At 43.7% G+C, this 12303-nt stretch overlaps 1 protein-coding gene across 5 annotated transcripts in view; it reads right to left on the bottom strand.

Annotated features, from left to right (window-relative positions):
• The window catches only part of LOC100085529 (estradiol 17-beta-dehydrogenase 11-like), a 50152-nt gene extending 38584 nt beyond the window's left edge, over positions 1–11568 (bottom strand). Inside the window, exons 1-4 of one of the 5 annotated variants that reach the window (XM_029077123.2) lie at positions 11050–11451; positions 6334–6441; positions 3306–3437; positions 1192–1298 (exon numbers count right to left, since the gene is read on the bottom strand). In XM_029077123.2, the coding sequence (XP_028932956.1) occupies positions 1192–1298; positions 3306–3437; positions 6334–6441; positions 11050–11259 (557 nt within the window). In that variant the 5' untranslated portion in view covers positions 11260–11451. Of the gene's footprint in view, positions 1–1191; positions 1299–3305; positions 3438–6333; positions 6442–11049 lie in introns of all 5 variants that reach the window. The other 4 variants (XM_029077124.2, XM_001509820.6, XM_029077125.2 and 1 more) reach the window with 4 other exon arrangements.
• Positions 11569–12303: the final 735 nt, after the last annotated feature.

Here is a 12303-nt window from a genome sequence, read left to right as displayed (position 1 = left end):
GTGCTCTTTCCACTGAGCCACGCTGCTTTGTACTCAAACAACGCTGTAGGCATGAGGAGTCATTCACTGCACCGTTCTTTTGGGTCTTGCTATTGCTCATCATTTGTCATGAAGGGATATGCTCCATGAATTTCCCACAAATGCCAAGTAGCAGGTTTTGGCAGTTCCGCTCTCATCCTTCCTTCTGACTCCCCATTCTTATATCATATGCACACTTCGCTCCCCTGAGGCCAACTTACTCACTGTACCTCGATGGAGTGATACCTCAATCTCATCTGCCCCACCACCCACTCTTTGCCTATATCATCCCTCTGTCCTGGAACTCCCTCCCCTTTCATATCACCATTCTCTCCATCTTCAAAACCCTACTAAAATCCTAACTCCTCCAAGAGGCCTTCCCTCACTAAGCTTTCATTTTCCCAACCTATTCACCTTCCCCTCTGTATTGCCTATGCTCTTGGGAATGTACCCTTTATGCATTTTGCTACTCACCCAACCCCAGCCCCACAGTTTTTACCTACCTAACTGTATTCATGCCATTTAGCCTATCTGGAATTGATTTGAATATCCATCTCTCCCACTAGACTGCAAGTTCCTGAGGGGCAGGGATCATGTCTACCAACTTCACTGTACTGTACTCTCCCAAGCGCTCTACACACAGTAAGCACTCATTGAATGAGTTGAATGATTAACTGAATTAAATAGCTTTCCTGGGATCAAAATAAGAGTCCTGAGCACTTTGGGTTCATTAGCTTCTATGTTTTCCCCTGTTAAATCAGGTATCTGCCTCTAGGTTCATCATGTCCACCAAGATGCCCACGTCACCATTCTCTTGACCGACACTAAGGATAGGGCTAAGAATGTCCATGGAACCATACAGGGTTTGGGGATCTGTGGTAGACCTTACTTGCTTTGCTTGGTTCAAGCTCCCCTGGAAAGTGATCTTCCAGAACCTCAATCTAGTTCAAGTACATTTGGATTATTCTCCTTTCAAATATCACTTCTATTGTCTCCTCAGTGAAATATAGTGTGGGACTACAGTATGCATTGCCAACGGATTCCATAGCCATCACTTGGAGGGACTGGGTTTGGGCTTCTGTGGTAATGGCATAACTTTAAGATTAAGAAGGAAAAATAGAAGGTAAATTGAAAGGAAAAATGAATTAAAAAAAGGAAACATGAAGTACATACCAATAAGCCAGTAAGAAAGGCACGGTGGTGTGACCTGCTGCAGAAGCCACTGTGACAATATGGCCATGATTTTTCTTCATCATTGCAGGGAGAAATGCTTTGGTAGTCTTGAAGTCATTATTAGAGAAAGAGTAAGAGAGCAAGCGAGAGAGAGAGAGGTCAGTAATCATTTCCATTCAGAACACTGCTGGTTAAATGGGAAAACCAAGTTTGTTTTGTAGCATGACTACACTGGGATGAAAACCCTGGGTCAAATGTACATACGGAAAAACTACATACAAGAGCTGTCAATGCCAATAATAATGGTAATAATAATATCTTGTATTGGTACAGTGCTTTTTTTTTCCAAAGCACTTTCACATCAGTTATCTCATTTCATCCTCACAAACAGCCTTATGAGGGAGGGAGACCCAGGTATTACTAACCCCATTTTACAGATGAAGAAACTGAAGTCCAGAGATGTTGTGACTGACCCAAGGCCACACAGCAAGCCAGTCTCCTAATTCCCAAACTCACGCTCTTTTCATTTCACCAAGCAGCCTTTTCTTTTCATGTGACCCTTAAAAAAATCACCTAGAGGGCTCAATACCTTATTAGGTTTAATTAGACTAATACATTGGTTAAAATCACCATTCTGAGTTATCAGGAATAACTCAGTAAATGTGAAGCATTTAATGTGAAAGTAACTGGATTGCCCTAACAAGTTTATACAAAGACTATTTTTTAGAATAAATCAAAAATAAAAAGAAATTACAGACTACATCTTGGCAGAGTCCTGTACAGCATAGTCTAGTGGATAGAGCATGGGCTTGGGAGGCAGAAGGACCTGAGTTCTAATCCCAGCTCTGCCACGTGTCAGCTGTGTGACCTTGGGCAAGTTATTTACCTTCTCTGTGCCTGTTACCTCATCTGTAAAATGGAGATTAAGACTGTGACCCCCAAGTGGGACAGGGACTGTGTCCAACTCAATTTGTTTGTATCCACCCCAGTGCTTAGTACAGTGCCTGGCACATAGAAAGCAATTAACAAATACCACAATTATTATTATTGTTATTATTATTACAGAAGATTCTTCTTATATGCACCTCTCCTTCCAGGGCCGATACAATTGAAGTCAAGGAAAATTATCCTGGGGTTGCTACCTGGATTGTTTCCCTGAATCCTCAAGTTGCACGTGTGGCTTACGGGGAAAGCAGAATGGCTGAAGGATCACAGGTCACAATGAAGCCTAGCGTGAAAGTCGGAGAGGGAGAGATCCAGGGATTCCTTCTGGTTCACTTGCCAGAACGTTTCAAAGATTCAGAGAAGGCCTATGGGGACCTATTGAAGTCCTCCTTCTGCCTCTAGGTTGGACCCCTTCTAACTCACTTCTGAGCTTGTTGGTGAATGTTTTCCAATCTCTTTTTATCATCCACTAATCTGTTCATTAATCCTTACTGATTGGAGGTTCCTCCATAGGGCTAACCTAAATCCCTCAGGCTGCAACTTTAGGCAACTTCCTTTTATTTTGTCTTCAATGCCATTGGAGAACAGCTGGTTCCCATCCTCCTTCAAAGGGCATCTCATCTTTCTCCCTCCAACAAATAATTTCAGCTCCTTTAATCTTTTCATGCAGGACTCATTTCCTAGTCTTTTAATTATTTCAGGCCATCTTCTAGGAACTCCCTCCTCTCCAAGTTCTCCTAAATTGGGGGTGGCCAATAACTGGCCGTAGCAGTGAGGGACCCAAAAGTGATTAGAATTACTTCATGGTTCCTATAGTCTATTTATTCTAGTGCTGTGTTGTTTTCTGTTTATAGTCACATTCAGGATGATTCATGAGCAACTTTGGCCTATTGTAAGTTGCCAAATGGTTGGTGATCTGATATTTTCCAGCTGTAAAATGCATTCAAACTCATATCCTTATGGGAACAAATATGTTGACTGGTTCTTTTTTTAGGAAAGACGGAGGACATTTCCTTCTAATGGGAATAGCGTGAATGCATCGCTTATCCTGGATTACAACAAAACTGTAGAGTTGATATTGACATTTGCTAAAATCTTTTCTTCAGGGAGGCTATAAAGTTACATTAAGCTGACTGAACTGAATTGCTTATGTAAAACAAATCACTTACCCAGAAATGAGCCAGGACATTGACTTCAAAGGTCTTTTGGATCTGAGGGTCTTGAGTGGCAAACAAATCTGATGTGTAGACTACACCAGCATTATTCACCAAGATGCTGACATCCCCAACTTCTGCTTTCACCTTTAAAAATTCAGGAAGAGAAGAAATTCCCTATTAAAGAAGTGAAATGATGTTGTATGCCCTGTTGCAATACAGTGTCTACTTTCGAATGCAGTGAGTTTTTTTAAAGCTTTTAAAAGCACCAGCCTAGAGGCAATAGTGATCAAACCAATACATTCAGGCCTCCCACATTTTCACTCTGTGTTTTAGATGAAATGCTGCTGGAAAATGAGGGAACACTCTACCTGGATAGCACTTCTACCTGGATAGAATGGGATGTGATGCTGAAAGAAACAACTGATTGTGTGTCAGATTGAAGTGTTATGTATGATGAGTTTTTATTACTGTGGGGTTCTTCAAGATCAGAGCCCCCAGCTTTCACTGAAGAAGCAAGTTCCCCTACCTGGTGTGACACTAAGATACAGTGGGCTATCTCTTTCTTATTTGGGGCTTTTCCTATCTGGATGCACTCTGTCAAATGGATAGGATTTTTTTTCCTGTAATTTTTTGATATTAATAATAATAATAATAATAATGTTGGTATTTGTTAAGCGCTTACTATGTGCAGAGCACTGTTCTAAGCGCTGGGGTAAACACAGGGGAATCAGGTTGTCCCACTTGGGGCTCACAGTCTTAATCCCCATTTTACAGATGAGGGAACTGAGGCACAGAGAAGTTAAGTGACTTGCCCACAGTCACCCAGCTGACAAATGGCAGAGCTGGGATTCGAACTCATGAGCCCTGACTCCAAAGCCCATGCTCTTTCCACTGCGCCACGCTGATATTGCTACTTTCATCTTGATCGTGGCTTAGTGGAAACAGCACGGTCTTGGGAGTCAGAGGTCATGGGTTCTAATCCCAGCTCTGGCACTTATCAGCTGTATGATTTTGGGCAAGTCACTTAACTTCTCTGTGCCTCAGTTACCTCATCTGTAAAAGGGCATTAAGACTGTGAGCCCCATGTGGGACAACTGATCATCTTGTATCCTCCCCAGTGCTTAGAACAGTGCTTTGCACGTAGTAAGCACTTAACAAATGCCATCATCATCATTAACACTTTTGTGCTTCCACATGGTAGCGACCAAAGTCAACACCTTTTAACACCCCCTGTAGTCTGTAACTTTCTTGTGGGCAAGGACTGCATCTGCCAACTCTGTTGTATTGTACTTCTCAAGCACTTAGTACTGTGCTCTATGCACAGTAAGTGCTCAATAAATATCACTGATTGATTATAACTGTAGGCAATGGCCTGGTTTGAATAGTAGTCAAAGATGTTGTCTGCTGTCTTCTCAGCTCCATCAAAAGTTCTGTGTGTACTGGGAAGTTAAAAGAATGCCATTTTAATAGTTGAAATTATGGCAATTCTATTCTGGATGGCCTAAAAAAGCAGGCCTCATTAAATTCGGCATGGTTTTTAAGGGTAACTTGTTTAAGGAACCTTTGAGATGGAACTGAGTGTCGTTCCCCAGAGTAAACGGACGAGAACAGTGGGAAGAAAAGGCAGGTGTTTTCTCAAAGGGACTGTTGGAGGGTGACATCACCAGCAACACCATTCATTCTGTTGGCCTGCCCCCTCAGCCTACTGAAAGGGAAGCTGCTCTCTGATGACCTACACGGTGCCCTTTCAGCAGCTAGACCCCCCTTTCTGGCATCAGCAGACTAAAAACCACAACTTAAAACAGAAGTTCTTCTCTCCTCAAAGAGAGATGCAGGAACTGGGGCCACTGACATCAGGGGAAAGGTTACCTCAGGCAGCAGGAGTTGGCAGTGGCCAAGTCCCCAGAAAAGGATGAAGAAAACTGAGGGAGGAAAGGGGCGGGGAGGAGAAATACACATGGGGGGAGATAGGCAAAAGAGTAAAAAAAAATAAAAAAGGGAAAGTAGAAGAAGCGTTGACAAGGAGGAAGGAGCAAAAAGAAGAAGGTATGGGGCAACGGGAAATGCCAGAAGAAGAGGCTACCAAGAAAAGGAGGGTGGGCCTTGAGAATAATGAAAGGAAAGGGAGAGGGAGACGGTATGGAGAAAGGTGAGGAAAGCAGCCAGAAGGCAAGAACAAAGATTTGGTGAGCTAGAATAGACTGGTGTGATAGTGGGTGGAAGTGGAGGGGATGGATAGCCTGAAGGAAGGGCAATATGCCTCTGTTAGTAGTGGATGAGCGGGTGGATGGGTTATCTCCTGAATCATTTTTAGTCCTCAATAAATTTGCATTGTGATACCTTCCTTAGTTTGAAACTCTGACCCTTGAAGACCCAATCAGAGGCTTGGCTTAATGAGAATTTCTGAACCCTTTTTCCCCACAGGAAAAAAAAAACAAATGAGAAAGAACATTCATGGAGAAAAAAAACCTTTTCCTTCATGGAATTCACACCTACCCAATCACCTTTTCAGGAATGAGGAAGTTGAGAAGCTGGATATGTTTCCCAGGAAAGGAGCATTGTTTAGCTCTAAGATCAAATGGCTAAGCAGCAACTGAGAGCATTGCTTGGGAGGCTGAGGCATATCTGTGAACAGCAAGCCTGGCTAACAGCAGCCAAACCACTGCAGGACAAAGTACATGTGCCCTCACGGTAGAAAGGACAACAGTTCAACAGATTTGTTCAGCTACATTTTTACACAAGGAAAATTCTGGACATGTCTGCTGTGTGACCTTGAGCAAGTCATTCAACTTCACTATTGCTCAGTTACCTCATCTGTAAAATGGATGTAAAGAATGTGAGCCCTGTGTGGCTCAGGGACTGCCTCCAACCTGATTAGTGTGTATCTACCCCAGCTACTATGTGCTACTTGGCATATAGTAAGTGGTAAACAAATACCCCCAAAAAACCCAACAGCAGCAGCGGTGTCACACACAAAGACAACAAGCTGCAGAGAGGCACATGCATGAGAACAGCATATATATACAGTCTCAACGGTCACCTTCTGTGCTGAACTGTAAATAACATCTCGGTTACTGCAGTCCACCACATAGGAATGTACGACGGCTCCAAGTTGTTTGCATTCTGTGGCTGTTTCCTCAATACTGTGCTACGATGGAGCAGAGAAAAAACAGGGAAATGAAAGTTAAAACTACGATCGTTTTAAATTTTATCTTTAGAGCCGATTTCCATTTACATGAAGTTGAAATTTGGCCAATGTGTGATTCAGGTTGATTTAACAGATAGATGTAAATGGGTTTAACTCTATGCATTCTAGATTTTCTGGACTCTTGCCCTCGAGGAGCTTACAATGTAAGGGTAAAATATTTTCCCTTGTCATCTTCCGTAACTTAATGGCCACTCCAAGTCTTCCTAGTTTTCTTGGTTTCTGTTAGTCTTGTTTTCAGGGAGTCAGAGGTCATGGGTTCTAATTCGGGCTCTGCCACTTAGCTGTGTGACTCTGGGCAAGTCACTTCACTTCTCTGTGCCTCAGTTACCTCATCTGCAAAATGGGGATTAAGACTGTGAGCCCCACATGAGACAACCTGATTACCTTGTATCTACCCCAGTGCTTAGAACAGTGCTTGGCACATAGTAAGCACTTAACAAATACCATCATTTTCAGCACTTAGAATAGTGCTTGGCACAGAGTAAGCACTTAAATACCATCATTATTAGTAGTAGTGGTACTAGTCATAACCGATATTATTAAGTGCTTACGGTGCAGACACTGTACTAAGTACTGGGAAAGAGTACACAAATGGGAATTAGACAGGAACCCTGTCCCTTAGGGGCCTACAGTCTGTGAACATAGATTGAGGAGAGAACTGGAGACAGGCACATCGGGAGCAAATGAGACAACAAAATATTTAACCAGCATAAGGAACGAGGACAAATATACAACACATGAAATAAAAACTAAAGTCAGTAGGTAGCAGTGACTAGAGGAGCAGAATTTCAGGTTCATCCTGATTCGGAGTCCACAGAGAAGGCAACAATAGCCATTAGCTTTTCTGAGGCTATTGCAAGTACTGTCTCTTTCCCAACAGGTGGGTGGGGAGGGGGTCTCATCGATGGTGCACTGGGGAGTGGGCAATGGTTCCTGGGGAGGCAGCACAGCTGGCACCCAGAGTGTGCTTGGGGCAGGAGCCCTGAGTGGCCGGTAAGAAAGGCAGTTTGCTCAGTTTCCTTGGGGAAACCAAAATCATGCAGGGAGGCGAAGCTGCAGTTACCGGATGTTTTGAAGAGGATGAGTCCCCAAATGATTTATTTAATCCAACTTCTCCCTCCTTTTTCCAGTTCTGTATGATGACTATTTCTTTGGAAATCTTCTTTGATGCCTGACTACTAGTTGTTTTGTTGACTGTCTCCTCCGTTTAGACTGTGAGCCCGTTGTTGGGCAGCGATTGTCTCTATCTGTTGCTGAATTGTACATTCCAAGCGCTTAGTACAGTGCTCTGCACACAGTAAGCACTCAATAAATACAATTGAATGAATAAGTCTTTGGGAAAGTATAATACGATAAGGTTGTGTTGAATTGCATTGTACTGTAAGCTACAGTACAACAGAGAAGTGTCGTGACCTAGTGGAAAGAGCACAAGCCTGAGAGTCAGCGGACCTGGGTTCTAATCCCAGGTCTAACACTTGTCTGCTGTGTGACCTAGAGGAAGTCACTTAATTTCTCTGTGCCTCAGTTACCACATCTATAACATGGGAATTAAATCCTCCTCCCTATGACTTAGACTGTAAGCTCTATGTGGGACAGGGACTATGCCTAACCTGATTATCTTTTATCTACCTCAGCGCTTAGAAGAGTGCTTGGCACATTGAAAGCACTTAAATACCATAAAAAAATAGAGTTGGTAGACCCGATCCCTGACCATAAGGAGCTTACAGTCTAGAAGTGGAGACATATATTAAAATAAATTACAGATAAGGGAATTGGCAGGGTATAGGGATATGAACACAAGTGCTGTGGGACAGAGATGGGTAGGTATCAAAGTGCTTACAAGGTTCAGCCCCAGGGGAATATGGGATCCAGAGGAGAGTCAAGTTATCCTCCTTCCCGGGTTCCGGACTCCAGAGACTGCAGAGTTGGGATGGGCCCAGAACAGAATTAGTCCACCTGGCCCAGTCCTTTCCTACCCCTGTCTTTGGAGTTTCCAGGGGATCAGGTTGTAAGGAATCTTACAGAAGCAGTAAGGCCGACTGGATACGGCACTGGCCTGGGAGTCAGAAGGTCATGGGTTCTAATCCTGATTCTGCCACTTGTCTGATGTGTGATCTTGGCCAAGTCACTTCTCTTCTCTGGGCCTCAGGTACCTCACCTGTAAAATGATGATTAGGACTGTGAGTCCCATGTGGGACAGGGACTGTGTCCAATCTCATTGGCTTGTATCTCCCCCAGTGCTTAGAACAGTGCCTGGCACATTAACACATACCATAATTATTTTTCATCTATAGGGCAAAGAAGGGGCATAGGCAGTTGTGCCAGGGCAACTTACAGAAAAAGGAGAAGGGGTTACTCTGTCAAGTGCTTAGTACAGTGCTCTGCTCACAGTAAGTGCTCAGTAAATACCACTAACTGATTTACTGACTACAAGCATGGACCAGCAGGATGTTCCATAAAACTGCAGGACATGTGATCAACCAAGGCCTCCTGCATATCATGCCTTCTGAACATCACTTTCCTGCTTCGGAGCCCTCGAATATGCCAAGCTTCCTTCTGGAATACCATTCACTCTCTTGCCCAGCTCCCTGATTCAACCGTAAGCTTCTTGAGGGCAGGAGTCGTATCTACTAACTCTGTTGCATTCTCTCAAGCACTTGAGAAGTAGTGTTGCCTAGTGGATAGAGCATGGGTGTGGGAGTCAGAAGGACTTGGGTTCTAATCCTGACTCTGCCTTGTCTGCTGTGTGACCTTGGGTAAGTCATTTGACTTCTTAGTGCCTCAGTTATCTCATCTGTAAAATGGGGAACTCCATGTGGAAAAGGGACTGCGTCCAACCCTATTGTTTGTACTAACCCTGTGCTTAGTACAGTGCCTGGCACATAGTAAGTGCTTAATAAATATATTATTATTACTTCACTTCTTTGTGCTTCAGTTACCTCATTTGTAAAATGAGGATTAAGACGGTAAGCCCCATGTGGAACAGGAACTGGGTCCAACCTGATGCACTTGTATCTACCCCAGTGCTTAGAACAGTGCCTGGAACATTCTAAGTATGTAACAAGTACCACAATTATTATTAGTAGTAGTAAGTCCTCATAAATGCTATTGACTGATTCATTACTAACCACATCTCTCCCTTCTGGTCAATATTTGTCTCCTCTATTCATCCTTCCCAAACTAACTTCACCTGGTCTTTGGTTACTAGGAATAATTGGTCCAGAGTTTATCATTTCCCATCACTACGTTTAATTGGTCCAGAGTTTATCATTTATGTTCATAGGGACTCTTGTGAATCTGTCCTGTCACCTACTACAAGCTTCTACTGTTTTTTCTCTATGTCCCCCTCTAGATGAAACTCCCTGTGAGCAGGGAACCCATCTACTAACTCTGTTATACTGTACTCTCCCAAGGTCTTACTGCACACAGTAAACAATCATAAATATGACTGAGAGGTTTTGATTTTCCTAATGTCTCCCAATAAATGCAGTGCTCTAAACTAATGGCTGCTCAGTATAAACAAACCAGGATTTATAATAAGGCATCACCACTTTTATCCTCTGCAATCTCACCACATACCTTTTTGAAGTTGCTGGAGGGGGTAGGGAAACACCTTATCAAATGGTCGTTAACATACAAAAAGTCATCTAAACTCCTGCAGAGTTGTTGAACTGCCTCTTCCAGCCTTTCTTGCCCTTCGGGATCATGAGGGGTGAAAGAAGGGGGCAGTTCACTTGCCCTTAGGCTTTACCTCAGCTCTCTAATCAATTAATCCAATCAATCAATCAATTACATTTACCTGGGACAGCGGGGGAATAGGGACAAGAAATAGATAAGGGAAATTGGGAAGAAACCCTCCTGAAACCAGGACATAGTATCTATAGGAAGGTAAACCTGATTCTTTGTGTCCTGGACTCTAGTGCTAGATAATAATAATAATGTTGGTATTTGTTAAGCGCTTACTATGTGCAGAGCACTGTTCTAAGCGCTGGGGTAGATACAGGGTAATCAGGTTGTTCCACGTGAGGCTCACAGTTAATCCCCATTTTACAGATGAGGTATCTGAGGCACAGAGAAGTGAAGTGACTTGCCCACAGCCACACAGCTGACAAGTGGCAGAGCCGGGAGTCGAACTCATGACCTCTGATTCCGAAGCCCAGGCTCTTTCCACTGAGCCATGCTGCTTATAATTGTGCCTTTTGTTAAGCGCTTACTGTGTGCCAGGCACTATACCAAGTGCTACAGTGGATACAAGCAAATCGGGTTTGACACAGTCCCTGTCCCACGTGGAGCTCACAGCCTCAATCCCCATTTTACAGATGAGGTAACTGCGGCTCAGAGAAGTGAAGTGACTTGCCCAGGGCCACACAGCAGATGAATTCCACTTCGAACAGCTCCTTACATCAATCCCCGTCCTGTTAAAATATAAATAACAACCCTGTCCTCCTCCCTGCCTAGCCAAAATGTTAGGAAGGAGGGCTGACATATGTCTTGGTCCTGCTGTCCACTGATGGCACTGGGCTATACAATATAGAGGATCACCATTACCTTATTTATATCCCAGAGAACCAGTTGGCTCTTTAGTTTGGCAAATTCCAAGGCGGTGAGTCTTCCAATCCCATGTCCGGCTCCAGTGATCAATACAGTCTCTCCTTTGACAGATTTTCTCTTCTTAGGGATGAAGAGCTTGATGAAAGACTCCAAGGTGGAGAACAAGAGTAAGGGCAGCAACAGAACAAACTCCAGAATAATGTTCATTGTTTCCGTTGCAGATGAGGTGTGGGGGTCTTATCCCGGGGTCCAGCTAAACAAAACAAAACAAAAGAAATCTGGCGTTTGCTTCCCAGAAACAGTCACACGACAATTACTGTCGGCTTGGAGACAGCTCCGTTCTCTTCCAGGGAGAGACAATAGAGTCGAAGAAACCGATTTGCACTTCCGCAGGGTAGGGTTTAGTTTAGGTCTTTCACAATTGGCTGTCGGCATCGAGCAAAGCAAATCCCGCCCAGTTTCACTTCATGGCAGAGAGACAGAGAGAGAGGGTAAAGTCCGGCAGAGAGCAAAGCTGTCCTTGTTCTCATTAGTTCTGCCCTGCAGATAAGTGTGGCCGGCCACTGCAGCCTCTCTCTGCGCTCAGCATAGCCCCTCTTCTCCCCTGAGTTACCAGTTAGGATGAACTTCTTCCCCCCATGACCTCTCTGCAACATTGCTGAGGTGGGGACTGGAAGATGCTTCTTCTTGTCCCCCGGGGGGCAGAGCTGCAAAAGCCAAATGTCAGAGCTGGAGCTGGCAGAAGGGGGAAATTTCCACTAATAATGATTTGACCTTATAAGGTTTCTTTAGGTCAGAGGATTGTTTGTTCCTTTAAAGGTAAATTTCTTCTGGACTGAAGTGGGGAGTCTGAAATCTCCCCACTCAATCTCGACATTGTACTGAGTGCTTGGAAGAGTATAATGGTCACAATCTCTGTTCTTAAGGAGATTAACCATTCAATTGGGGGACTGGCAGAATAATTTACTGATAGGAGGGAAAAGAGAATGGATGGATGGGTAAGTGAATAAATCCTTATATAAATAGAGAAGCAGTGTGGTCTAGTGGAGAGAACAGGCCAGGGAGTCAGAAGAATGTGGCTTCTAATCCCAGCTATGCCACTTGTCTGTTGTCACTTAACTTCTCTGTGCCTCAGTTTCCTCATAAAATGGGGATTAAGACTGTGAGCCCCATGTGGGATTGCACTTAACAAATACTGTAATTATTATTATAAATAGTAGCATACATAAATTGCTCTCAGTAAAAGTGTTA

This window comes from Ornithorhynchus anatinus, chromosome 12, assembly GCF_004115215.2.
Source record: "Ornithorhynchus anatinus isolate Pmale09 chromosome 12, mOrnAna1.pri.v4, whole genome shotgun sequence".
Classification (NCBI taxonomy): domain Eukaryota; kingdom Metazoa; phylum Chordata; class Mammalia; order Monotremata; family Ornithorhynchidae; genus Ornithorhynchus; species Ornithorhynchus anatinus.
Note: the sequence above shows the minus strand (reverse complement) of the source record. Positions and strands in the feature narration are given on the sequence as shown.